The 27,420-nt window shown below is 42.7% G+C and overlaps 1 protein-coding gene across 2 annotated transcripts; it reads right to left on the bottom strand.

Moving 5' to 3' along the window:
• On the bottom strand, positions 1 to 22,567 carry DUSP29 (dual specificity phosphatase 29). Of its 2 annotated transcripts, none has more exons than XM_005015712.6 (4): positions 22,417 to 22,567; positions 14,763 to 14,976; positions 5,105 to 5,325; positions 1 to 1,032 (listed from the first exon to the last, which is right to left on the bottom strand). In XM_005015712.6, the coding sequence occupies exons 2-4, from the start codon at positions 14,945 to 14,947 to the stop codon at positions 785 to 787; spliced, it is 654 nt and encodes a 217-aa protein (XP_005015769.1). In that variant the 5' UTR covers positions 14,948 to 14,976; positions 22,417 to 22,567; the 3' UTR covers positions 1 to 784. The 2 variants fall into 2 exon arrangements, with proteins under 2 accessions (XP_005015769.1, XP_071895631.1); XM_072039530.1 differs by lacking the exon at positions 22,417 to 22,567 and adding an exon at positions 21,060 to 21,204.
• Positions 22,568 to 27,420: the final 4,853 nt, after the last annotated feature.

Here is a 27,420-nt window from a genome sequence, read left to right as displayed (position 1 = left end):
TTGTTTTGGTTTGGTTTGTGTTTTTTTTTGTGGCCTTGTAAATCGACTTGGATAATGTATGTGTAGGATTTCCTTAAAATTCAGGCATTTGAATCATTTAGGAGAAACAAGTTAAAACCGAAACTGCTAAAATGTCATGTTCGTATAACTTGTTACCCATTGTATCTGCTTATGCATCTGATCTTTTGAAGGATCTTGCTTTGTTTCTACCTTGCATGTTGTGCTGCTAAGTCTTTTGTGAAGACTGAATAGCTGATCCTCATCTGGCAGCTCTCTAAACACTGTGCTGCCCTAGACTATGTGAAGAAATGGGGATGCCCAGAAACAACGTAAAAAGGCGAACTCCTGGGAAATCCTTCAGGACTCTGGGACTAAACACTTCATCTGTGCTACATCTATCTCATCATTTTTCCTGCAAAAGCTCTTCAGAAATGGCTAGTTCATCTCTTTTAAAGGTCATGTGCTTGGACTAGGATCAGGATTTTTTGGGGTACTCAGAATAGGGTTTTGTTTAAATCGTGTCTGTTTTTGTGCTGCAAAGCCTTTACAGAGGAGATTTTATTTGTTGATGTCATGAGGAACTGTTAAAGCTAGGATATCCTAAGAACAAGCGTTTTAAATTTGGCTTCCCTTCTTTTGCCATCCTGACACCATTTGAAATGTCTGTGATGTTTTACCTTCCAGATAACAAAAGATCCTTGTGACTGTGTGATTAACTACACCTTTTCCTCCCCTCCTTTTATAAAGTTTCTTTTCCAGTAGCACAGTCCTGCCAGGAGCAACACTAGATCATGGTGCTGGTCTCGTCGTCATTGGATGGTAGGCTGTTTTTGGTGTTCCTCCTCTGCAGTGCCAATGCTATGTCCAGTTCTCTCAGCTGCTTCAGGAAGCCCCGGTTTGGCAAGATGCACCGGTGCCTTGATACTTGTTCAATGGCATCCACCACTGTCATGTTCTTGTAAATCATCAGGTAAGCTAAGACCAGCGTGGCTGACCGGCTGCGACCCATAGCACAGTGAACCAGGACCTTGTCTGCGGAAACAAAGACAGATGATGCAGAGAAGAAAATGGCATGTTGTGTTTTTTGTTTTCTATGTGTGTGTGTGTTGTTGTTTTGTTTTTGTGGTTTTTTTTTGTTGTTGTTGTTGTTGTTTTTGTTTTTTTTTTGACAGTGACGTTTTCTGTAGTGCCTCTGTTCTGTTTGGGGGGTTGACTACTCTTACCAGCATTTTTGTAAGGTCCATCTTTTTACAGGTGGGGAAACTGGGGCTTTCTGTAGTACCTGAACACAGTCTACATTGAGGATTGCCTTTTTAATCCTAAACCAGGTATCTTTGATTTTATCTCTGCAACAGTTGCTAACAAATGATTTAGAAGCTGACAGAATTGGAAATTTTGGGGGGGTCTGACACCATTTTCCTTCAAGATCTAGATCACGTCACATGTACAGTAAATACAGTGTCTCTGCTAACATTTTTTTGTGCTTCATGTTTTAGCTTTGGGCCATTGCTTAGTTTAACTTTGAACCAGTAGCAGAAAGCCCTTGTTTTAAGGTACGAGCTAGAATGCAGCATTCCCTGTGTCCAGAGAGGTGTGGAGGAAGAAGAGTAATAGTAAGTGGGTTTGGGTCTGACTGACAGGTTTCAAAACACTTCAAAAGATTTCCAAAATGATGCAAAGCCCTTCAGGGAGTCACACAAAGGGTTGAACTGCTGAAAAAAGTAGATTTGGAGCGCTCTGACACCCTGTTAAGCTGAATTGCCACAGGAAAAAAAAAGTCCTATCAGGGCCAATAATAGTTTATCTCTGTCAGTTATGCCTAGTGAGAAGTGTTAGGTACAAAGCCATGACTCCTGCCAATTTAACTCCTTTGCTTCCAGGCACAAGAGGATGTGTTGGCACAAGTAGCATTGCTGTGTAATGGATGCATCAAGAACTGCCAACACTAGAGGATTAATGGTTACAGTCTGCATCCTAATCCCAGCAGATAGTCTTAGAGGCATCTTGGCAAAATTCCAGTCTCTCTGATAACTAAAAGTGCTTCTTCCTCTCTTGGAAAATGATAATCCCTTCTATTATTACTCCAAATATTTGAAACGGATGAAAACTCTCATTTGTTTGGCCCCTCATGCTTCTATTTACAGCTTCCTACCTTGTAAATGGGTTGCTGTTGAGGTGATAAAATACCAGATAGGACGACAAGGAAAGCTTTGCTTTTGTGTGTATGGGAAGGAAAGGATCTAGGAGAAAATGTAGTTTCATATTATATCAACAAAGGCAAAAAGTTGCCATATAACTTTCTGAAATGCCATTTTTTGTGGGAAAATGAAGATCTTGCTTTTCAGTGTATGTTCCAAGTCTGGCTGCCTACTGTAGCAAAATGCTGGTAACTATTCTGCAGAGCCATAGCCCTTCTGTTCTGCTCTGTGGTCTCTTCAGTTTTGATGGTAAGGACCAGTCTAAGTCGTCTTTCCCAAGAGGGAATCCTCCTGTGGTCTTTCTCTGCTTTTGGCCAGTTATATTCAGTTGCACCTTGGAGGACATCAAATAGCCGTATGTAGAGCCAGAGGTCTGCTGAGTGGTGACAGGTCCCTGAACTATTCTTGTCACTTAGCTTGGGCTTGTGCTTCTTGAAGGTCTGTCTAGATGTAGCATTTACTTTCCAGAGCCAGATGGAGTGGTAAATGTTGAGGTGTCTTTGGTAAAATGCTTTAGGTCTTTACATCTGTCTCATGTTTTCTTCTCACATTGCTTTTATTTTTTAATCCATCTTTAAGGTAATTTTTGCCACGACATCTTTACATGAAAAGAAAATCGTATTCTTTTCCGTTTTACATTTTGCGGAACAAAAGCACCAGGAGAATGAGTACTAAATCTGCAGCATAGAAGGGAACTTAGAAGTCCCTTAAAACAGTACCTTTCCTTTTATACCAGCCTCCCTGGTATAAAATTTTAAGCTGTCCTAAGGCCTGAATTCTGTGTTTTGGGAAATCTTTATGCACAGCTGAAGGATAGCATGCATGATTGTGAACAGTTTGAGTTTGCCTCTAAAGTTTGTTCCTCCAGCTGAGCTATTTTCATCTTTCTTACATCCATCTGCCCATGCTCAAAGTCTGCAAATACTGCTCTCATGAGGGAGCTTCTTAACCATGAGAAAAATTTCGAAGTTAGAGTTATCACATTAGAACTGTTTTGGCAGCATCTAAATTGCCAGGTTTTCTGGCCTGTTGCAGAAGAAGAGGCTTCTTCATTTGTGTGACAGCTTGTTTCTACAATATTGATTATTGAGCATCTCAGCAGAAAGCGTTGTGTAAAGGCATGTAGTCAGTGTATTTGGTCACTCGGCTGGCTGTGAAGGTTACACATCAAGCAGTGTGGTGTACAGTTGAAACAAATTCATTCATGCATTCTGGTCAAAAGGTGGAAACATTTTTTCCCTTCTTCTCTCTGTTCACATTTCCTGAACTCTCGTGCAGAGTAACTAATGACTTCATAGTAATGGGTGTAATTATGCTACTGATCAGAAGTTTTGAGCCCCAAATACTGAGTTCTGCAGTCCTATTTCATTACCACTGGGGAAAGGCACTTGGTTACTTACTATAAAATGTTATTTAGGAATCTGGGTGCTTCCTGTCAGTCAGGAAGTTGCAGTTAAATAGTTGTTTCATTAGGCACATCTTTCTAGAATTCATCTGCGGTTTTGAAACAAGCAGGTTCACACTTCCCCCTGTCCTGTCCTCCCCTGCCTCTATAGGTATTGGGATGCAAGCTTTTCCTAGACTTCGCAGCCTCGCTTGTGCTTATTTCTGTACCTCAGTCAGCAGACAAAGGTATTACAGGGACAGGAGAGTGATCGGAGTGAGGAAGTCTGTGTTTCTTACTTCAGCTACTCTGGTTTGATACTGACCTCTGGCCTTCAGCCATGGCTAGACACAGGTGTGTTTTAGTTATCCGCTCCTTCCCAAAGGCAGTGCTTCAGACAGACTTTTTGAAATGCCAGGTACTTTTTCTTCACAAGTAAGCAAGCTCCTGAAGCTGTTTCTCTTCTATTAGGACTTAGATTTTAAAACAACTCCTTTCAAGACTTTCTTCTAAACAAGGGAAGAGACTTTTGCTGTAGACTGCATTTACTGAAAGGCTAAAATTGTAAAGACCTGGCTGGCTTTTGGGGGTAAGCCAGGTAGTAGCTTGCTACAGCTGAGCTAAACAGCCAAGAACAGAAGCTGACAGGAGACTAGCAACTTGATATGTGACTCTCTGGTATTAAGGTCTTTGTAGGTTGGCTGAGAGTCTTAAGTTTCTCCGCTGGTTTCTGGTAAAATATCCTGTTGAGATAAAGTATTTGGGGGGGAGGAGGAGGAGGAGGAGTGATACTGAAAGCCAGTGTGAGGCCTGGGCTTGTAGCCCTTCACATCAGTTTAAAACCTTCTGATAGAACACTGCTGGAAGTTGGCAAATAATGAATTGGTGTAATCAAGCTGAGAAATAATAAAGGCTTTAACAAAATGCTTCTAGATCTCTGCTGTCAGAGCTGTTTCCATCTCCAGCTGCTTGGTAGATGGCAGAGAGAAACCTGTGTTACAGCTTGGGGCAGAGCTGATGGCCAGGTAGGAAGGTGGGTTTTGTACTTGTCGGGAGTGAAGCTGTGGAGTGACAGCCTGAAATCTCTGCAGAAAACTTGTATTCCACTATGCAGCCTGTTTTCATTAAACCTTTCTTAACAGGGACTAACCTGAGGAAAAGACAGCTACTTCAAGGACCCTATGCAATGGCTGGCAGTCTCTGAGCTGTCTGTGAAGGAGACAAAACAACAAAAAATCCCTGTTGGACAGGAGACCTTAATGCAAATTGTGAATGTGGCCTTTTGTCCAACAGCTTGGTGTAGGGGCTCTTGGGTTGGGTTGGTACTCTGCACTGCAGTGAGAAAGGTCCTAAATTCAGTTGCTATCACTATCCAAATAGTTTCCTTCTGCTGTTTTTGAATTCTCTGTGATATTGTATTGGACTTGTTTCACTCCCACAGGGATGGATGTGGCGAACTACACTTCTAATCAGATGGAGTAAATACTGTCTTGTTTTTAACCAATTTCAGCACTCTCCTTACTTCTTTCATCCTGAAGCGCATTATCAATGAATTTAGAAGCGGAATAAAAGAACTGGCTGAGCTTGAAAGTGGGGAGATCATCTGCTTCCACTCCATGGTACTCCACAGCCATGTCATGGTAATATTCTGGCCCTGTGTCCACGTTTTTCTGACCATGAGCCGCATTGAGGATGTGGGTGAAGCCTGCCTTCTCAAGGCTGTAGCGGTCTAACGCAGTTTTCCTGTTAAAACAAAAACCGTCCTGTAAATGAAGAAGCTTCTTACTCATCCAGCAAGCCAGGAAAAACAACAACAAAATCTGATTTGGTATGTGCTAAGTGTTAATGAAACTGGTAATACTTCAAAAGTCAGCCATTTGCCATTGTAAAGATTTTAAGATATTGTCATCTATGGAGAACGACCCCTCTGTAGTTCATAACTATCTTTCCCAGGCCCTGGGAACACCTTAAAATGATTTTATTTTCCTGGCACCCTTGTAACACAGGAATACTGGCTACTATCCATCTTATACAAGAAGAAACTTGAGATACTGAAAGAAATAGAATGAATTATTTAAGGTCGTAAAAGCAGATTGGTGGCAGAACTTGAAATAGGACCCATGAACGCTGATTTCCCCTTCTCTCCCATCATTTGATATTGCAGAACTAATGGAAGAGTCCGTGATATGTGAGTAGTAAGATAAAGAGTTTTTTCAAAAAGAAACTCTTCATCTCTAAAAGAAGTTACTGAGCTTCCCCCTCTTCCTCCTCATTTATTCTTGAGAAAAAAAAAAAGAAAAAAGCCCCACACCCTTCCTGTGGTCACAACTCCCTATCAGGTTCGTTTTACTGTCATGTTTGTTTAAACCAGAGATGCAAAGCAAAATGAACTAGATATGAAAATGGGTTTTCAGCCTCGAGTGAAAGCTGAAAGTAATATTTTTAGCTTAATATCATATGTATTTTTGTTCTCTCTTCTCTTGGACAAGGGATGTGAGATAGAGGAGGAAATCCTAGGTTTCTGTGTGTCCAGTACCTACTGTAAGTGCTTGCCAGATGCTTAAAATACCTCAAAAAGTACAGAATTTGTGGTCAGGCATGTAAAAATTCGTTTCTGTCTGAACAATTCTGTTACAGAAAGCTTTTAATTCTGGAAAGTTTTGTTCTGGAAAAGCTGTCAAGCTTCATTAGTGCATAGGAAGATTACTGAGCTTTTTACAAAAAAAAAAAAAAAAAATCTATAGGCTTTATTCTGTTAATATATTTTCACTAACTACTGCTGCCATAAATGAATTAGTGCATGATGTGAAACAGCTTTTTCCAACCAAAAGTACCTCTCTCTGTGAATGTTTCCTGAACATTTCAATGTGTAGAGGTATTTGCTGTCACACAAGATCTCATTCTGAGCTACCTGTTGTGTTTCATAACTCTGGTGGTGACAGCTCAGAATGGCTTGAAGTTGATTCCACCTTCCCACCCTCTGTCAAAGTCAAAATCCCACTCTGAGCAGTCAAGAACCTAGTGATTAGAGCAGTTAACTGGGGTATAGATACTGGAGGTCTTACCTATGCTCTTTCTGATTTAAATTAAGCTCATAATAATTGGCTGTTCTGAGTAGATGGTTCTTGCTGCAGAAATTCCCTTCTGGACAGGAATGGGAATATCATGACCCTGCTGGCATTTTTGCCATGAAGTAATATCACATCCATCATGCAGTGATTTAAAAAATAAATAAAAATTGGGTTAGGGATGTGATCCCTGCCTAAGTTCAGTAGACTCTAGAGGACAGAGAGGCAGTCTTATCTTGCTACTAGTACTGTGACTTTCTACCTTCACCTCAGGTTAGGCAATACTCACTCTTTTTTGTGTTCTTTTTGCAGTGATTGACTTAGACTTTTCTTTTTATGCCTCATTTTAGGAGGCTTACTCCTTAAAATTCTTTGTCTTGTGGTAGATGTGCTGTATATACTTGGCCAGCAGAGGCATTTAAGTGTTGGCCTGTAAAGATGGCCAATACTTCTAAAAACAAACTAACAAAACCCCAAACTGTTAAAATGTTGTACCGTATAAAGGGGTAGTGAATAACCGCTGGTTTTGGCCAAATTGACTGCTTGATGTCAACTACAAATTCTGCTTCCAAATGGTGTTACTTTGTTTTGCCTCCCTGATCCTGGAATAGAGGGAAAAGTTTTCCATTCACTGGACTTGGCCCAAAGCATGAATCCAACAATTGAAAGATTGATGTTTTCAGATGAAAACTGTGTTCAGCTAGAATTACTGCAAGTCCTACATGCTGAATAGCAAGTAGTATTGCATCGTAGTTAAGGTCAGTGAAAAACTGAAGCAAGTTTTGATGGACTATAGATACTACCAAACTTAGTTTCTGCAAGCACTGCTCAGGCTAATAAAAAGCATTTGAATTAAATGATGATGATGCTCTGAGCAAGGACAACTTCAAAGAGTAGCTCACATGACAGTCATATTAATGTTTGACACTATTACGTTCACCTGGAACCCAATTTTCCTTTTTCCTAGATAAGGTTCTCAGGAGACTGCCTTTTGTCCTAGTGAGTGCATCTAATGCATGTTTCCGACAGGTGTGCTTACAGTCTTTTTCTATGGCTCAGGATCTTTTTTTAAGTGTTCAGTGTCCCCGTTGTTTTAATAGGAGTTCAGAATGAAGAGGTTCTGTCTTTCACTAACTGCATAAGCAGTCAACTCAGTCTGGCTGAGCTCCTGGGAACTGGAGTTGGTTACGATGCACAGGGCTGGTTGTGTACAAGCCTTATTTATTTGTTTCAGTATGAAAATCTTAAACCTATATCCATCCGGTTGGTCCTGTGCTGCCTAATCTTTCAGTGCTTAAAATGCCAACGCTTTTTAGGTCAGGGCCTAGTGTTGTGCCCCGGCTTTGAGGAAACTTCCTGGTTCCCCAGGCTTTTCTGTTTTTCCCCTTCCTGTCACGTCTTCCCTACCCAGCCTTGCACATTGCTGCGTGCTGTGAATTTGGGGCCCAGCATGGGATTAATCCTTCTCCTTTTTCTAATTAAACACAAGACAGTCAGCTGTTCATTTTGCATCGGCATTCAGATGGGCCTTTGCCTTGGCCTGTTGGAGTGTGGCTGTACGCTCACTTACGCTCTGTGCTCACTCAGTGCTGCCCAGGGCCTGCAAAGGGAGTGAGGAGCAGCAACAGATCTACCTTGAATGCTGATGTACGAAGCTCATTGTAAGTGCTTAGACTTAACTAAATCATCTTCTGTGAAATCTCTTCATTTAAGTAAATTATAAGTGTACCAAGGAGATATCTGGGGAGTTATTTACTCCACTGTTTTTGACATGAGAGCGTATATTCAATTTTTCTTGGTGCTTAGGATACAGTTACTGTGCCATATAAAATAGTGTTCACAGGATTACAAGAGATGCCTGTCTTGAGCTTTGGAATATGTGTCTTTGAGGAGAGCTTAAGTGATATTTACTCTTTCAGGAATGAGAGTGCTTGGTTTCAAACTTCATATACTAAGACTAAGGTTTTAGGAAGCACTTACGTGCTTTTTCCTTCCACTCCATCCCCAGAGTCTTACACTTGATAAGTATGTTTTCATAAAAGATGCTTCTGCTATTCTTTTGAAAACTTTCTTAATTCTTCTGAAGCCTTTCCCCAGAAGCTAGGCAAACAGCCCAGTTGGACCACGGCTTGTCATACTGATCTGCCTTTTCACTCCCATAATCCATCTTTTTATTTTGATAATAAAAGCTGTGGGGCAGGCTTTGTGTGTGTTGAGACTGCCGTTGCCATCATATAGTTCATGCTGTATCTGCAGCATGTTGACTGTCAGGTAGTAGTGTGCCAGAAGTAGGCTGTTAAGTTCTCATGTAGGGGAACCATACACCTGAAAATGCAAATGTGCCCGTGCCCCTTGACATGTTTGCTTGGACCAGCTTTAGCCACCCAGCGAGTTCCAGCTTTCTGTGTAGGACTGGCTTGCTTTTCAACCTCAGCTGAATCTGTAGTGTAGATACTATTGTGGAAGTATCCTTCACTGCCTCCTTTTTCGAACCAAAGCCTGTTTTTTTTTGTTTTTGTTTTTGTTTCATCTTGCCTGCTACTCCTTGTTATATCACAAGGATAATAGGGGAATACTTTTGATCTTCCTTGCAGTTTTTACCGCGTTTGAACCATCATTATTTTAGATGAACAGAAAGAATACATCAAGCATCAAAATTTGCAAGTATACAGTTGGTTGAGGTGACTAATAGCATGGTATAGTTAGATAGCAGAGACTGTTGTGTGAATTGTGTACCTTTTTGGAGGATTTATTGTGCAATTTCTAATTCACTTTTAGCTGAAAATGTCACAGATAGTTTTCCCCTTGTAATTGGCTCAATCCCAGACTCTAACAGTCGAGCTAACAATATTCGCTTTTTTCCCCACTTTGAGTGCTGCTATTTCCTAATAAATGCAATTAATATTTCTATTTTTGTGTTGGTGATTGAATTTAAAGTAGCCATTGTAAAGAGGAGTTTGCTATAATTGCCAGTGTAGGTGAAGCCATAAGCATTTGATTATTCTTTCAATTGTTTTCATTTTGTACATCTTCACCATCTGTGCTATTAGCACTTGATTTCCTCTTACATGATGCAGTTGTGGTCTCCAGTGGCTGCCCTGAATGTATTTCTACACCGAGGAGGTGAAGTGTGGCACTGGGAGATAACAGTTAAAATTTCAGTATAATTCATTTTAGTAAGGGATGAACTGGGCAGATTGGTCCCATGTAAAAACTCATCAGCTCTTCAATTCAGAGCACATAAACATATGCTAAAAGTTAAGCATACCCATAAGTCCCTCTCTGTATAGCAAAGCAGGATAAGCAAAAGCTCAGTGCTTTGCTGAATCAGACCCTGCATTTACTGTAGGACAGATGGACTCGTAAAGATGTTTTGAAAGTTCTGAGGCAAGGGGGAGTACTTTGATATGGGAATGCCACCTAAGTGGTGAAAGTCAGAGGTGAAATAACTTCCATGTAGGGATATATTCATAGTATCAGACCACCACCCAGAGGGACCAACTGACCCAAACAAAAATCTCATCCACTTTCAGATGGTTCCTAAGGGAATATTTACATTTCTTAGGCTGTGGAAGGGCACGTAAAGGACACGCCCAAGACTTTAACTGTGCCTGCTGTCAGTTTTAAAGCTAAGAGTTGTACAAGAAAAGGCAAGTGCTGCAGCAAATTTGGCCTTCTGAAAGCGACAATATAAGTGAATTAGCTATAATGTAAAAGAGAATCCTTCCTTTAAATTTTCCATCTCCAGTGTATCAATTCTCTTTTTTCAGAATACCGCCATGAACAAGCTTTAGTCCAGCTACTTCTCTCAGGAAGGTGCCCAAACCAATGGGATTTAGAAGAGAGGGAAAAACATCTTGCAAGGGCCACAGCCTGCACCTTCACATTAAGTATCTTAACAGCAGTTAACCAAGGGAAGAGAAGGTGGCTTATGACAAAAATCCAAGCACATCTAAAAGAAGGGAAGTAATTCTGTGAGATTCCTCATGAGGAAAGCGAGCAGAGCAGCTCCCTCCACGGGAAAGTCAGCTCTTCGTAGCTGGTACTGGCTGACTAGACAACCGGTACGTTTATGAGCTCGAAGTAGAGCCAGGTCTCTTAAGCTTGGTGCAAAGGTTGAGCAATGTAAGCATGTTTCAGCATAGTCTCCTAAAGCCCACAGATAGACGTGACCCAGATTGACAAAACACAAGGAAATCTGAGGCAACACATTAGTAGAAGAGGAATTGTTGTTCTCAAACTTTTCCATTTTCTTAAACACTGAAGGGAAGCGTAATGCAGGATGGTAACTTACCAGATGGTCAGTGTCAGAAAGAAGCATCCTGAATATAGGCAATACTGACACTTTCTTAAGAAAATCTGGCAGCTCTCCCTCCTGAGGAGAGATGCAGAGAATTTCCAATAATACTGACCCAATTTCCTCTAGCACTGAGGGAGTCTAGTGATAGTGTAGCATTGTATCCCCTTTTCCTTCTGAAGTGTTGCTCGATTTCTGTGGATACCTCCTGTTCAGTGTGAATTAGAAGAATTTTTTGGTACCACTGAAAGTACTGAACAAGATCTTCATAACTTGTAGTAGGAAAAGATTTAGCAGCCAATTTGCCTCTAGCCCCAAATGGTAGATTTTTTTCTTGTGTGTGCATACGTTTTTGTAAGTGATACAACATATATAAAGGAAATTCCTCTCAGCTGTCTATATAGCAAAAACATCAAACACATTTGATGTAGCCAGTTCCTGGTCCCAGCTTCAGTAACTTGTGTGCCTCATCAAGTGTTGGAAATCATCAGTAGACTGGGATGTTGTCTGGGGAAGGCTGGATGACAAGTGTTACTTGTCTTGGAAACAGTTGGTGTTTTAAGAAGTTTATTGTCCAGTGTTACAGATCTGATTTTCTGGATTGTTAAACTGCTGTTAGAGTTGGCAGATTCTCATACTAACAGAGTTGAAACTATGTCCTCATGAGTGTTGTTATAATCTAAATCTACATGCTCTCCTATTTTTCTATGATTAATACTCGTGTAAGTCCTAGGAGTTCATAATGCTAACCAGTGGGAGGTAACTATTTGTTGCCCTGAGTGAGTTCCATCTGTTTTCTTCTAGATTAACGTAAATTGTCTTTCTACTTAGTCACTTGGAAAGAAACATATTGTATTGTTTTCTGGAGAAGGGAAGAGGGGAGACCATGAGTCAAGAACATCCGTAAAGTTATGTATTTTAATTATCATAGGCTCCAGTCTATAGATGTGAGCTACCTGTATGCTTTGTTGAGCCTTAGGTGTGTCAGTTCTTAAAACTGTAACTCCTGGGGCTCTACAGGAACAAGCAGAGACCTTCACTGTCTTGAAGGCTCAGTTCAGATGCCTATCCAAAAGTCTATAACCTGTAAGGAATTAGTCTCCAGAATATTTCCTTTCCTGTGGGAGTAGTTTGAGAGCACAGTAAGACTTGAAATTGTCTTAAATCCTGATGAGAGGTAGAAGATGCCTAAGAGGAAATAAAAATGTTAGGAGCTCTTTGTCTTTAGTTAAAATATTCACTGAAACTCAGGAATGTGGAATCATAAACATCGTGTTGAGCAACAAGGCAATCACTGACAAGCCACAAAGAAGAAAGGACAAGCTGTGTGTCTGGCAGAGATTTTCCATGCGATAGCAGTGAACCAGGCAGGTTTGGGATTAGCCAGTAAAACTGCCCATGCAAGTAACCTGGTGACCGGTGAGAGAAGGAAGCAAGACAAAGCTGCTTTTCTGTTTCTTTAGAAGGCTTCTGGATGTGAGGAGGACAAAGGCAAGCACTAATCCTGGTAGCAGATGAATCAAAATCTTGGCAAAGCAGTCTTTATTCCTATCACTGGGCTGTCTCCTACAAGTTCCAGCGTCTGGTCTTTTAAAAGTCCTTGGAACTTGCTGGAGGAAAATTTCAATTGGAGCTGAACACAGCATGTTATATTTTGAGGCTTTGATTATTCTGGGCCTGACAGGCTCATGGAGATTTCATTGCCTCTGGGCAACATCTGCAGTGAAGCCTTGTAACAAAGGGATTGAGTGGCCTCACAGGGCTCCTTGATAGCCTGTATTGCATTAGATGGAAGATGTGGTTACGTAGTCAGGGTAATTAATTAGCATTTCCATAAGCAGTCACAAGTCCTGTTAACCTTGTAAATGCAGGAGGCAGGAATGAAGCACAGATGTGAGAGCTCTGAAGATAAACTCTGCATGTGTGTGTTCACTTGATTTTGTTGATGAGCTCCACTAAATTCTTTTAAGATCAACCTTAATTTAGCATGGCTAAGGATGCAAATACACCCAACATCTGTTCATGTCTCCATAGCAGCTCTTTGGTGACCAAGGCTACAGTAAGATCTTAAAATAAAGCAATACAAAGCCCCCTGACACACTGAAGGGGAAGCTGTTGGTCAGAAGTAAGATGTGGAGCTGGCTGAGGAAAAATATTAGAGGTCCCTGGACCTTGCGTGCTTCGAATCGAGTGCCTGTTCTGGTAACAAAACCTGCATCTTGCCTGCAGACCAGTTCTCATCTTGAATTTTCTGATGATAGCTGTCAAGCTTGCCTTCAGCTGGCTGATGATAGTCATCTTGCTGGGAACCCCATTTTCTGGTGCAACCTTCCTTCTGTTCACCCCTGCACAAAACCATTCCCTGCTTCTTTTTCCTTCCCTGTTGGCTCTCTCATTTTTCCTGGTCATATGGGAGGGACCTGTTTTCCCTTGAAGCACCATTGCTTTTCCTCCTGTCTCAAGACCTGTCCCCTGCAGAAACAAACATCTGTCCTGCTTAAATGGATGTAGCTGTAAATATCTCTCAAGAAGCTTGTTTATCTATGTCTCTGCTTAGTTCATACTAAGTGGAAGTGTGCATTTTATTCAGTCACAGCTCTTAGCAGTTACTCAGTTGCAAGGTATAACAAGCCACTGTGACAAGGAAGACAGTCAGTAGGAGAGTGTCCTGGGCTTACAGACTACAGCTGGCCAAAGACCCATTGCCTTGTTGGGCCCCTTTGCTCAGAAGGCTAAGCAGGAGCTTTCTCACAGAGGTGAGATGGAACTTATCCTTACCATGTCATTCAGAATAGTTCTGGTGACTTTGAACAAGGAAGTAGGAAATGAACGCCAGAAGAAGCTGTTCTTTTTTGCTGAATCTCAAACTAGATATACATGGTATCTAACAAAAAGTGCAGGATAGGATGGGGAGAAAACATCTCAAACCTATTTTCTCTTGTTCTTGAGCAGACAATTCCCCCCCCCTCCCTCCCTCCAGTGGCAGCCCCTGCTTGGTTAAAGCCCAGATCTCCAGTGTGTCTCTCTGTTGCCTCTGGCGCCACAAAAGTAATTGGTCGATGATATTAGGAGCCTCATAACTTCCAAAGCTGTGTATCTTTCTTCTTTTATAAGCTGGTAACAGATGAATTTTAGGACCTTTTAAAAAATTATTGAGAGCTTTGGAGTCAGTGGGGCTCCTGCTTGTGCCTTAGAGTGATGGTTTAAAATAAACGTCATGTTAGGGAAGGGTGTAGAGGAAAATGGAAGTGTACCAATAATGCCTAAGGGGTAAGAAAGGCTCTCTTGCTCTGCTCAGGGTTTGGGTTGGGGGATTTTCTGACGGCCTGTCTGCCGTGTCAATTGGCTCTGCATGTCGGAATAGCCTGTTTCAGCTTAGTCCTGTGTTCCACAGAGCTAAGTCTGTTTTGCAGGCTTGTTGTTTTTTTTTTTTCCAAATCACATTTGGTCTGATCAGTGAGATGCTTCTCTGCAGCTTTGCCTTTCAGCAGGGTACCATTTGTTTTAATCTCTTGAGCAATTTGGAAGTGCAGAGTACTCCGTGTATGCAGGCACAAGCTTGGAAGCACAGAAATACCACTGGAAGTTCAGCTGTCTTTTCGGTCACTTTTCAAGAATTACATTTTGAGTTCAAACCAACCTAAGCTATGGCACAAAGCTATGGTACAAGAGAGCTAGGAAGTGCCCTTCAGTCAGTGTAACTGTGTAAGGACACAGTTGTGAGCTATACTTAGTACAGTTTACTCATCTCCTAGGTAGAAGAGATGTACTATGTATGATTACTCATCATCTGCGTAGAGGTAGTAGGCACTTACTCATCTCCGATGTAGAGGTTGGGCCAGACTTCATTGACATGAGTGTACTTCGGGCATCCTTTCCAGAAGAGTCGCTCCAATTCAAATGCACCTGGGGTACAGTAATCCTCATCGGGATCTACTTTGATTGCCATGTATGCATTTTTCTTCCCAGTGTTCAAACCTGCTGATGGTGTTTTGTCCATGGTGTGGTGTGCCCAGGCTGTGCAGGAAGCTGGAATGCAACCAAAACAGAACGTTAAGGCGAGAAGCACAAAGCCAGCGAGTTCTGCTCTGGTTATGGGGCACTGGGGACAGCACTGGCCAGGTGTGATGGGACGTGGTGTGAGGTGGGTGCAGCTGCTGAGTGGCAGAGATGAACTGTCACCTGGATTTCTGCCTCTCCTGAACCAGGTGAGGAATGCTTTGTGTGAGCTCACCAGCAACAGGAACAAAAGCCAAGGCATTGTGACTGCTGAAGCTTGATTGCCACTGGGAGTTTATTTCTTGGAAAGTCCAGTGGTAAGAATTCGGCAGGTATAGCAGCCTGATCCAAGGAATCTTGGGGTAGCTAGAACTTGGTGGGGGAAATGTAAGATGTGGTGCTACCATTAAGTGCAGGTCTCCTAAAGGCTTCTCCTGTGTGTGATTTTCAGCAACCCAATGAGATTGAGCATACCCATTCAGGTCAGTGCTGAGTGCACCACTTCTGTACATTGAAGATCTTACTGCAGACCTGCACAATGAACCATGCAGGCTATTTCCAGGAACAAGAGTTTGCTTTTTAGCATCAATTCCCTTCCCACTGACTGACAAAATATTGTTTAGCAGGGTGGGCTCTTGCTAAGGAGCAAGGACCTCCTTCTTTCCAGGCTTTTGGGCTTATTATTTTTATTTTTTAAATGTAGATGCACACACACTGAGTGGTAGGAGGAGCACTAGTATAGGATGTAGTATAGAAGGGAACAATGGTGTGATGTTAACTTCTAGCTAAAATCAGAGTATCATTAACGTGGCTGAGAACAACACGTTCCTTGGACATGCTATAGTGTGTCAGATCTATCTGTTAGTATTGAATCTTTTGGTGTCAGCTTTTTGCATCTCTTCGAGCTCCAGATTTTCTTTTGCCTGCTGTGATTTCCTCAGCTGCCATCCTGATTTAGTGTTCCCTTACATGGTTGGCATCCCTCAGTTGCTGGCTCATTAGCTGTACCCCAGTTATGTGTTCTCCATCCTCCCTGCTTCCCTTCAGGGCTGTGCCTCACTAAGGAAGCAGGCACTGACACTATGAACACTGGGAGCTCAGGGCAGCCTGGAGCTGGTGGGTGAAGCTAAAGGCTTGTCTGTGTGATGGCCACTGACTGTCTTGAGTCACAGTACCTTCCCCATCCCTGCCTTTATGAAGGTACTGCCATAGGATGTGGCAGGGAACATAGTTTCATGAGAACATTCTTGACCCTTGAACAGATTTTGTTAGTTTGCTGTGTGATTTTTCTTTTTTTTTTTATTTTTATTTTTTTAAGTCTGTAATTAACTTTCCTAGTCCCAGGCAGCTGAAGGACCTTGGGTGGAACCCAGTGAAGTGTGTGTGACATGGAAACCCTGCCCCAGCAGCAGCCGTGCCAGCTGTGTGTGCAGTACAGCTGCAGCAGTGCAGTGCTGCGCTCATGGGCTCAGGCGTGGCACTACCCTGTCCTGACAGACGAGGCAGCTAGCGTCCCCATGTGATTTGTTGGGTGCCTTTAGGTCAAGGGGTTTTCGAATTATATTAATTTTTAGGTTTTTGATTACTTGAGGAAAAAAATGCAGGGAGAGAGTAGTGACTCCCACATTTTGTTTTTGTTGGCAACTGGTGACATTTGTGGCCTTTTCATGATAAAACTCTGGGTAGTTACAGAGCTCTCCTGCAAGCAGGATGACTATTTTTCACTGACATGCTGCATACCCAGGGGGGGCGGTTTGTTGGTTTGGACTCTTTTGTGCCTGTCGTGTTCTGTTTCTCTGTAGGACTTGAAAAAGCCAAGTAATGCCTGGTTTCGCACTCCAAAGCTAGGCAAGATTGTGGAGTCAGTTTTTGTTTGGCACGTATACACCTTTGTTCACAAATTGGCTTGCTTTCACTGGCAAGGGGATCTATCTTTCAGCCAAGCTTCCTAAAACATGATGATGTTTAGCTAAGTGGTCCTCTGAGATGCATAAGGGGCTCTGAGAATTTGTTTTTAGCAAACTTGCCTTGCACTCAGTCTTGTGTGCTTGCGAGTAACGCGAAGTCCCATTTCTGTGCCTCCGGTAGCTGTTCCCTAGGAGTGCCCTTTTCCTTTCAGGGTTATGTTAACTCTATATGCAGACCCAACAAAGTAAATAATGCTGGACTGTCAGAGATATAAATCTAACACTGTCTGACTTTGAAAGAGAACAGGCTGTTATCTAGAACTTGATAAGAGAGACTATTTGTCTAGTAAGGAATTATCTTCGCGTGAGAACCTTGATGCCGAGGGACTGACTGAGCGTTTATTCATGGCTCTGTAAAAGGAGAGGGGAGGAAGAGAGAGAAATGAAATCAGTAGTTATGTTTGGTAGCCACAGCACATGGGTTTGTTACAGCAGCAGTCCTGCTCTGAGACTGCAGACCTCAAAACAGGACAATTACATCTGCAAATGATTGTTTGTGGTACTGTAACGCCATTTCAGCCTGAAGCTTGGTTAGTTCTCTGAAAGTTAGACCTATGAGAAGTACTCCTCTCTCAGTCCTGGGAAGACATATGCTCCTTGAACTTTGTTTTTTATTCCTTGCCAATGTTATCTACTGCAGGGATTTTAAAATTGATTTAGAGCACAAGCAAGCATCAGTTGAAATTCCTCTAATAAAAGATGCATTTTGGATCGACTCTAGACTAGGTATGAAGTAACAGAGTTTGACCAGGAGAAGGGGGAGGAAGGGGCTGGCGGGCTACCTGAGCTCTGGAATTAATTCCCATGAAGTATTTGGGTGGGGAGAAAGACAGAGAGGTTTGTGTCTCTGCAGGAACCAGATATCTCACCTCATCTCTCACTGTGTGCTCTGCACACGCTGAACGGAGCTGAGGGAAGGCCATTCCCTCGGCCAGCCCGCTTGGACTAGGAAGAGGAAAACTGACTGAAATTTTTGGTGCTTGTCCTTACCGCTGTTGTGTATATAAAGGTGACTTTGCCTAAGGAAAGCCCTGACAGTGAAGCCTCGGATGTGTTTTTCAGACCTGTGGGGTGGGAGGCTGTCCCTGTGGGGCACTAGGCCGCTGCAGCTGGGTGGCACCTGGGGTTACCTCTGCACAGGCGCCCCCGGGCAGCCTGACACTGCTGCTGCTGCTCCTTCTGGGCCAGAGTGGTGCTGCCTTGTGCTGGGGGACGTAACCTTGGATGCAAAAGCGATCTGGGGTAGGGCTGGTCCTTGTGGCCATCCCGTCAGGGGCAGTGTGCCCCACATGCTCCTGGAGGTGCTGCTCCAGCACAGCACAGCCTTTCTACTATCGCATGGAGGGGGGAGAAGAGGGGAGTCAGGTAGCGGGAGCTGTTGTCCCAGAGAGGTTCTCCTCTTCAGGAAGCTATGCAACCTGCATGTCCCCATCCTATCCTTCCCCTGTGACCAAGCCACAGCTCCTCTCTTGCTCTCTGCTGTGCCAACCAAGGCCAGGCCACGTGAGCTGCCCTTTGCTGCTGCCCTGTGGTGGCCGGTCACCAGCTGCATGCCGGGGACGGCTCGGTGGGACCAGAGCACGCTTCTTGAGCTGGCACAATTTGCCTGCCTCATTTTGTGGGTTCTGCTTCTCAATCCAGCGTGCAAATATAATGCTGAACTGCTGGTGCTCACCAATTATGCTGTCATGGACTTAAGTGTATTATCAGAACAAGGATGATAAAAATTCAGTCATCTGCATTTTTATACCCTAATCTTTCTCTTCATAAATAAGACCAAAGTGCATGTTATCTAATGAATTTTATTTGTTAATCACTTGGATGGCTGGAATATTTTTCCCCCTTGGGTTATACGTATATAAATGAAAATATTGTTAGTGATTTCACAAAATGGTAATTCAGAATAATGGAGAGTTAATCCTCTTTTCATTAGCGAGCCACTTCAGGACATACACTGTGGCAAATTACACTGCATTTTAAGTCATTCTCAAGTGCTGTGCACTAGAAAAAAAACATTAAACTATTTTTGCGTTGATAGAAGTAATTGTGTGGCTAATTTGGATAAGCAGCATGCATTAGGCATAGCAAAGGAATCTCTTCTTTATGTTCGCTATCCACTCTACAGCTGCCAAATGGAATTGTTTATAGTGCTTTTTAGCTTATTTTATTTTTAACAAAACGGGGAGGGAGTAGAGCAAGCGTAAGGAGGGGAAAAGAAAACCTGCCAGTCTGTCTGCTGTTTAATTCACAGAGGGAACACAGTCTAGTGGCTGGAGCAGTGATACGGCCATTAAAGGTATCCTTTCTGCACCTTGTTCTTGGTCCCTTAGACTACTCAGATGTTTCCAGGAAAGCCTTGGGAAGGTGCAGGATAAAAGGGCCATTTTTCAGATGTGTACAACAGGAGGGACGTGCCCCACCACCCCAGAGCTGCAGGGGGTTAGCTAACACTTATGGAGGCAGCAGCCACAAGCTCTACGGTTCAGTAATCCCACAGATGGGGGGCAGGAATCGAGGCTCATATTTATATGTGAACGTCAGAGCCGCAGTGATGGCGTGTACGTTTCTAATGCTGGTTTTCCAGATGTGGTGGAAGTTTCTGAGTACTTTGAGACTGAAAGCTATAAGTCATTATCTGCATCACAAAATACTGTGTTTCTTAATATTTTTGGCTCTTTGCACTGTGCAGGCCTTGTGTATTATAGATGCCAAACAATTTGGCAGGATTCATGCCTGGGAGTTAAGATCCAAGTCAGCTGTAGAAATTTAAAAAGGAAAACAAAAAACGGAGGTGCAGAGTGAAGGACTGTATTTCTTTGTCCTTTGCAAGGACCTGTGTACCCTCCTCCCTTCTTTCTTGCCCCCTGCCCTGACCCAGGAGGGGTTCCTCTGCGTAGCTACAATCACCCTGAGCACGTGTACCCTGGCTGCCAATGTAGAGTTGTGTTTGTGTGCCTGAGGCTGTAGATCCCCAGTAAGGTTGGAGCCCAGTGGTGGTGATGTGCTGTACAAGTGAGCAATGATACAGGCTAAACAAAAGGTGGGAAGAAAAATGGAGAGAGAAGGTGATTTTTCTCCTTTCTTTCAGAAGGAACAACTGTAATGCTATTAGCTGTTCTGGACTGCCTGACATTGGCCACAGGACTTCCCTGCCTCGACGCCTACTTCAGTCCATATTTATACAGCAGAATATTTTGCGTTCTTTACCACCCATGTTTCCTGCTCTTGGGAGCTTTCCCAGCCCGTATTAACATCAATCACCTTTGCCAGTGGGGCTTTTTCGGTGCTGGCTTTATTAAATCTAATTTGGTATATACAAGTGTGTACCAGCTTTAGTTTTATACTCAGATGCTTTTTATCTAATAAGCATTGACTAAACGGTACTTCTCTGTGAAAATACCAAGCAATTGCAAAATCTTGTGGTTTAGCTAGGAATGAAAGGTCTTCAGCATCCTGCAAACACCTGAAAGATTGAATTTATCTGTAGCCATGAGCATTAAACTTGAAAGATGAACAGTAAAACGAGGAGGAAAAAATACACCCTGTAATTACGGTTGAGAAATTACTTTTGTGCATGAGGTGCTTGTTATTGAAAAATGTTTGCTGTTTTCTGTTTTGATGTTGTATGGAAAGCTGACATATTTGAATGTTTTTATGTAGTAGGTGGAATTTAGCTCTGCTGAAATCAGAGGACACTGAAATCAGGGAACATCTATCTTCCAGGGTTCCAAACCTGAGCTTTGTGGGTTCCAGTCAACTGCAGAAATAATGCTTGTATTTTTATTTACTTATTTTTTCAGTTAATAGCCACCTAAGATAAGATCTTGGACAAAAAACATCCGTAACAAGTATGTACAAGAGAGGGAAGTACCTGACAGGACGTAAGGATGAAGAATACCAGTTCTCATATACTTTCAGAAAGATGCACAAAAGACTTGAATCTAGTTTACTAACCTTTCTCCATGTAAGCACTTTCTCAGTGCTAAAGGGAGAGAAAAATCAACTCTAATGACTGAGGGTCTCCAGAAATAGCAAGAGGGATTCTATCAAGTAAGTTCCTGAATTCTGAAGAAAAGTTCTGTTCTTTCCCTCATAGCCAGCATGCAAGCTACATGCTTCCTTTCAGGACAAAAAAAAAGTACTTACCCTTTTTTGAGTATGACTAAGCAGAGAGTTGTTTTATGCACTGGAAAGTTCTCCTTGCAGAAGTCAATGTGCATGCTGTCTGGAGTGCAGTGTTTACACTTGGGAGGAATATAAACAGTGCTTTGGTTTCTAAGTTTTTCATGACTCGAAGCGCATCAGCTGAGCTGAGAGCTGGTGAGCTGCAGTAACAAAAGCCTGCTTTGTTGGATGGTTTAAGTAGATGAATTTAAAAGTGGTGCTCCCTGTTATGCCACCCCCATGACATTTCGCTCAGGCTCCAAATGCTAGCAATAGCCACTGAGAGATGTGTGCTTTCCTCTGTAAACCTGACGCTTGCTGTGCCTCAGAGGAATGAGGTACAGTAAAGCAAAGGTTCCTTGGATTTTTTTTTTCTAACACTAAACCAAAAAAAATATTAATTTTGTACAAATATTTCTTGGAAGGCAGGAGAAGCAAGTCTTTCCAAAAAAATCTTTCTCTAAAAAGAGCCCCAAAAGAATGAAGCAAAGTGCTGTGCATACAAACTGGGGTACCTGCAATATATTTAAGTAAAGAATTACACAATCCTATGTTCCTATCCCAGTCCTGACAAAAAGGTGTCATTTACTTCAGTTTCTTAATTTTACCACTTCATTTTTATGCTTGAAGCATTCAGGGACTGTAAAATAGTTCTTGCAATGCATTTGTCTTTAAACAGTTTTATAAGTAGAAGAATCATAGCCTATGTGTAATTATTTCCCAAAGCCTCTTGCTGTGAATATTCAAAACTACAAGTTATTTCAATGAATTTCTCAGCCACTGATGACTCTTAAAAAACTTACTTTTGCTCTCCTTCTTTGTTGCCTGAACTGGTTAATTTAAAACAGATTAAGCTGAGATTTTGTTAAATATTTTTGGGAGTGCCCAAAGAAACTTAAACACAGTGTCATCTGAGAGAATTGTAATTGAATTGGAGAAGTTAGATTTAACTGGGAGGGTGGAGGGATTATCAAAGAAAAACATTCTGGGATGGATGTCACAAAATGCTTGGAAAACTGCATTTTGAGAACCATCTTTTAAAATTACAATTGAATTTCTCCCTCTAATATGAATACAGTTTTAGAACCTCATTTCCTATTTTATATATTAAATTTCTGTAATAGGGCCGCTTTATTTTTAAAATAATAAATTCTACTTTCTCAGCCTTCTTGGATCTGTAATGGTTTTAAGCTTTTTTCTCTGCAACAGCCTTGGAAATACAGCTGCCTTGGAAAGTTTGCCAGCTCTCAGTCCTTTCCGTGGTTTAGCAAACTATTTTATAATAGGAAGCAAAGGAGCACAAGAAAAACATCAGAAAACTTGTATTGGTCAGGCTTACCTGTGAGCTTGGGCAGGTGCTCTAGGTGGCTGGGCTCTGTGAAGTGTGGCAGGACGACAAAAGAAGCCTTACCGACTTTGAAACTGGAGCCTATTTTTAGAGTAGGATTTGCTGACTCTGACCTTGAGTGCTACCCACTCCAAAGGACGATCTTTACATCTGCTGGTAAAAGTATTCCCTGATGTGACCTGAAACATTAAACCTAGCAATTTAGTTACCTAGCCTCAGTGTGACTAAGATAATGGGATGTCTGTGGGTTGACTACAATAAAACAAAAGCCATCTTTTTATTGTCTTGTCTCCTTGTCAAGCCCAGTGTTAAGTTTACCACTGCGCGTGTGTTAGGAGCATTTCACTGCTGCTTTCTGCTATGCTGTACAGGAATGATTTGGTGCTGGCACAGCAACAGGGTGGCACCTGTGTGCGAAGATCTTCATCTCCTGCTTGTGTACCACCAGACAGCCACCTTCCCCTATGGTGCCACCTGTGTCTGACCAAAGGTTCACATTGCCCAAGTGTTTTTTCAAAAGTACCCAGGTATCAAGGTAGGTGCCATGAAGTTTCAGTGGGACTTGTGCTCCAGTTTATTGGTTATTTGTAATGTTAGTGCACATCTTCCCAGCCCCCTCTGTCTCTCCCCCCCCCCCCTCTGCCCCATGTTTAGAAGCTGGAAGTCGGTTCCAGAAGAAGCAGGCCCAGACTTGGTCGTGGCCTGTGGCTAATACTGCAGTACAGATGTGAAGGAATAACAAACAGTTCCAGTTCAAGTTCTGGGCATTGGTTTTGCTGCTGTTTCATGCTAACAGCAGCACTCCAGCCAGCTTTCTGTATTTCAGAGCAGCCAAGCTCCTCCCGGCCAATTATTCAGATAGTCACTCTTAAAATGCGAAAGAGCTTAGATGTTAGAAACCCGCTGTGCCTTCTAAGTTACCTCAGAAGGTTGTTGTGCAAATTAATTCTGTACGGATAACAGGGAAACTTGGCGGAGGAGGAGATACAGACCCTATACAACAGAAACCAGCGCCAGTTGTTTTATTTTTATCCCTGTAGGCGACCCAGTATGGGGGAATATAGGTAAAGTGATATGGCAGAAGGGCAGCGCTGGCGAGAAGAGGCTGTGTAAGGTGTGGGATCCGGGCTCCGTGGGCGCGGGATGGGCAGTGGTCTCTCGCTCCTCTCAGGCAGTTGCTCTGCCAGGTTGTCTTCTGATGTCAGATCGATGGCATGACAGTGTGTCGTGGTATTGCTTTTTCAGGCGGACATTTTGAGTGCCGGGAATATTATGCTGAAACAGAAGTATTTGTTTGTCTGCCTGGCTGTCAAAACAATGCAGGCCCTTGTGCCCCCTCGCTGTAGGGTCCCAAGAATGTGTAGGGAGGGATCATTCACCTCCTGGAAAAGTGTGCTATTTTTGGGACCATTTGTGTGTGTTTCCATTAGTTTTGCTTTTGTTAGGTTTAAAATATTAGCTGCTGGGATGTTTGAGAACAGCCAATGACTTAGAGTGCTTTGGAGCCTGAACACATGGGAAATGTGACAGGAAGGCTCTTACTTTGAAAGACATAAGCACCTGCCCTCCGAAAAGTTGAAGAGTTGCCTTGGGCTCCTAAAAACAGATGTTTGCCATGTTATTGGTCATTTCTGAAAATCTTGGCTAAGCTGCCAATGGTGCTTTGAACATGTGGATCACTCCCCCTTCCTGGAGCTGTGCATGAATTCAGCCCTCTCCATTGCCCTCCTTCAGCCTGCAGGTCCCTGCTGGTGGCAGTCAGCTCTTGCTTGTGATCGCCCACTGGTTCCACTGCCTGGCTTAGGAAAGCAACTGCATCAGGAAACGTTGCCCTGGGGCAAAAGTCTCTATCCCGTTACTCTTCACGTGTATTCTAAACACATGGGTCAACCAAGGGCAGTGCCAGGCTCTGCTCAGATGCATGGTAAAAGGGAATTCCTCACCTGGAGAGCTAATATTCAAAGTTAGAGACAAGCCTCAGGTGCCAGAAGGAGGACACCCAAGCGGAATGAGCAATATGTTGGCTGGAAAGATGCCACAGACCAGCTTTGTAGGTGGCAGCTTTTGCAGCACAGAGTAAGGAGCTGTGGAAGGATGAGAACTGAAGTCCCCCACCCTGGGGGGAAGTGGGGTGAGGGTGGAGGGAAGCAGAAGCTTTTTTTTCTTAATCTTGGAAGGACTGAACTTCTTCCACAAACACTGGGTGAAGAAAAGGAGAGGGGGGAGAAATGGTAGATTTCTGGCCAGACCACACTAGAGCTAAAGTTGGAAAAATCTAACATGCTGTTTTCTAAGGTTTGAAATTTTAGTGTTAGTTTTGAGTAAAAGCTTTGAGTAGAGTTCTACTTTAGAAGACTTCCCTCCCCCACTCCAACCTGGTGGACTGGAAGATTTCCTCTTTGCTACAAAATATGCTATTATTTGGAAAAGCAGTGTTTTTAGCAATTGCATGGGAGAATAAGTGTATAATTATATGAGATTGTCCTAATGGACATTTGCAGCTGTACTGAGATGCTAACAGCATGCAGAAACCATTATGTTTCCAGTTGTTTGGCAAAAGTTAAGAAACTTTATATATATATTTTAAAGTTAACTGTAAAGTAAATCCAGATGGTTCTCTCTTGCACAGACAGGCAGTCTTCAAACTAGACATATAGCTGTTGCTTGGCTATAACTTGTTTTCATTACTGCAGATAGAGAGAAATGTTTTAAATGACTCTGCACCCTCTTCACAAAATGCTCTGTGCCCTTGATTCTTGCTGAAGTCAACTAGCGTTGATGCAGCAGTACATAAAACTTGTTGGACAACACCTTGCATGCATGAGGATCTAGCTGAGCGCTATGTGTCGAATCCCTTGTTTTACTGAGGTATGGCTAATGGCCCCACCAGGGGCTGGAATCTGCTGAGGCAGGCGTTGCAGATCCATAAAGCATAGAGGACATGTAACCTGCTGCTTGAAGTTGAGTTTGTTCTTCGCTCTCATCTAGTTAAGGACTACCAGAAGAACTGGTGGTTTGCCTAGTTTGGGCTGGTGATGTATTCAGAGTTATATTTGAGTCTTTAATAAGCTTTGTCTGTTGCATTCATTGCTTTACTTCAGTTAGGCATGGTTTTTGCTAGCTTCTGTCAGCAGGGAATCAAAATGATGTTGACTCAGGAGACCATCCTGCAAATCAAATCAGAAGGGAAGATTTAGTACACAGGGCAAGGATTTCAGTGCCTGGGTGATTTAAGACAAACCGTTAGGAGCATTTCTGAAATTCTGAAAAGAGGGTGAACTGAAAGACCCATCATAAATGATAGGCTTTGGTTACGTTCCTTTTTATGTTGTTTTTCCTCAGTCAATAAATGAGTGTTTGTGTAGGTAAGAGTTGATATTGTTTGTCCAAGCAGTATAACAGGTAGAAATATGGCTTTGAGTTTCTTAGGCAGTAGTACTATCAGAAGGGTAATTGATTTGACCTGGTAGAGGTCAAATTTACTGGCTGGTGTGTTTCTTGCTGTGTCTCTGGCAGGACTAATAACCCAACAGTCTTGGTGGCTGTTCTTATAAGACAATATTTTGAGGCTGGGGACAAAGCCAAGTCCTTGGGAGCCAGGAGTGAAGGACCCTGGTCCAGAACAAGGTTCCTTAGGTTTGTGGGAAGTGAACAAGGAGGCTTGTTCATTGTTCTGCTTTTTCTCTCACTGTCAGCAGAAAAAGCGTTCTGGGAGATTTGCATTCAAGTGGAGTAGAGATCCCAAGACACAGTAATGTGAAAATAAGGTATGAGGGCTTTCTTGTAATCCGCCCTTACTGCAGAATGCTGGGAACAGGAAGAGCCAGAGGCCCCAAACTACTTACTCCCTATTTCTCAGTCAGTGCTAAGAGGAAGCCCTGTGAGAAGAGCACCTGCCAGAGAAATCCTATAGAGAGAGAGTATTAACCGGTGAGTAAGTTCTTCTGTATTGTGCAGCACAGGACATCCTGATGTGCCCCAGAGGTCCAAAAGTCAAGCACCTCCAATTGCTCATAGTATTTAAGCTGCCCTGCAAGGAAAATGGCATTGCCAAAATTCAAGGTATTTCATCTCTTACATGCCAAAGCATCAAACGCAGGATTGCACTTGAATTGTCTTGATGACAAGTTGGGAAACTGCCACAGCTTTTCTACTCTCATTGTCTGTTGGGGTGAGAAGGTGTTTTTCTTCTTCTCTGTACTCTTACTCATATATTGCTGCAGAGATTCCAGAAATGTGTGGTCCAACCTATTCCCTAAATATGACATATTAAAAAATAAAAAAGTAAAAAAATTGAACTTGGTATGTAACTCTGATCAAACAGTTTTGTCCAGGCATGCTGAGAGCAGGTTTCAGGTCAGAGTAATCTCATGGTATATTGAGTGCCAAATCTAGACTTAAATGGAGCTGAGAGACAGAAATTGGATTGATGCTCGCTATCCTCTTGGTGTGGGCTCCTGGCTCGCTGGCATTGTAGATGGAGAAACTACAGAGTTGCCGTGCTGGTGCCATTAGTCCAGCATCTGTAATGCTGACCCTGGTCAATAACAAATGCCTTAAAGGGAAGTATGCATAATCTGTGCTCCCCGCTTAGGGGATACATGTGCTGCCCCCCAGAAAAGCTGTTTAATCTCCCCACTCCACTTCCTCAGATAAAACTTGGCTGGAAGCCTGAAGCACGAACTTTTTATAGCTTTTCCAAAGCCATTTCTTTTCTTACAATGTAAATTGTCTCTCGTGGTGGTTTGCTTTATTTATGCAACTATCCAATATTCTCTTTAACTCTTCTGTGCTCTTTGCCTCCGAGTGTTGTGATAATGAGTTCAACAGACTAAATAATGAGAATAACTACACCTTGTAACTTTAACTGGTTTGAGGTTTGTCCCCTTTGCATTTTTTCTCAGCTAGCTTAGGGGAAATTTGCCTGACCACTGCTCAGGTGCAGCTGTTCTGTGGTGCTCTGAGCATCTGGTCCTGTGGTACCATGTGGCTGCA

Source organism: Anas platyrhynchos, chromosome 6 (genome assembly GCF_047663525.1).
Source record: "Anas platyrhynchos isolate ZD024472 breed Pekin duck chromosome 6, IASCAAS_PekinDuck_T2T, whole genome shotgun sequence".
Classification (NCBI taxonomy): Eukaryota; Metazoa; Chordata; class Aves; order Anseriformes; family Anatidae; genus Anas; species Anas platyrhynchos.
Note: the sequence above shows the minus strand (reverse complement) of the source record. Positions and strands in the feature narration are given on the sequence as shown.

Bases quoted from the DNA above. Each gene is read 5' to 3' on its own strand.
- DUSP29 (XM_005015712.6), bottom strand. From the start codon at position 14,947: ATGGACAAAACACCATCAGCAGGTTTGAACACTGGGAAGAAAAATGCA. The intron at 5,326-14,762 runs GTAAGTGCCTAC...TTGTTTTAACAG, and splicing joins AACCTCTACATCGGAGATGA to GAAAACTGCGTTAGACCGCT. The intron at 1,033-5,104 runs GTAAGGAGAGTG...TTGTTTCCGCAG, and splicing joins TGCGCTTCAGGATGAAAGAA to ACAAGGTCCTGGTTCACTGT.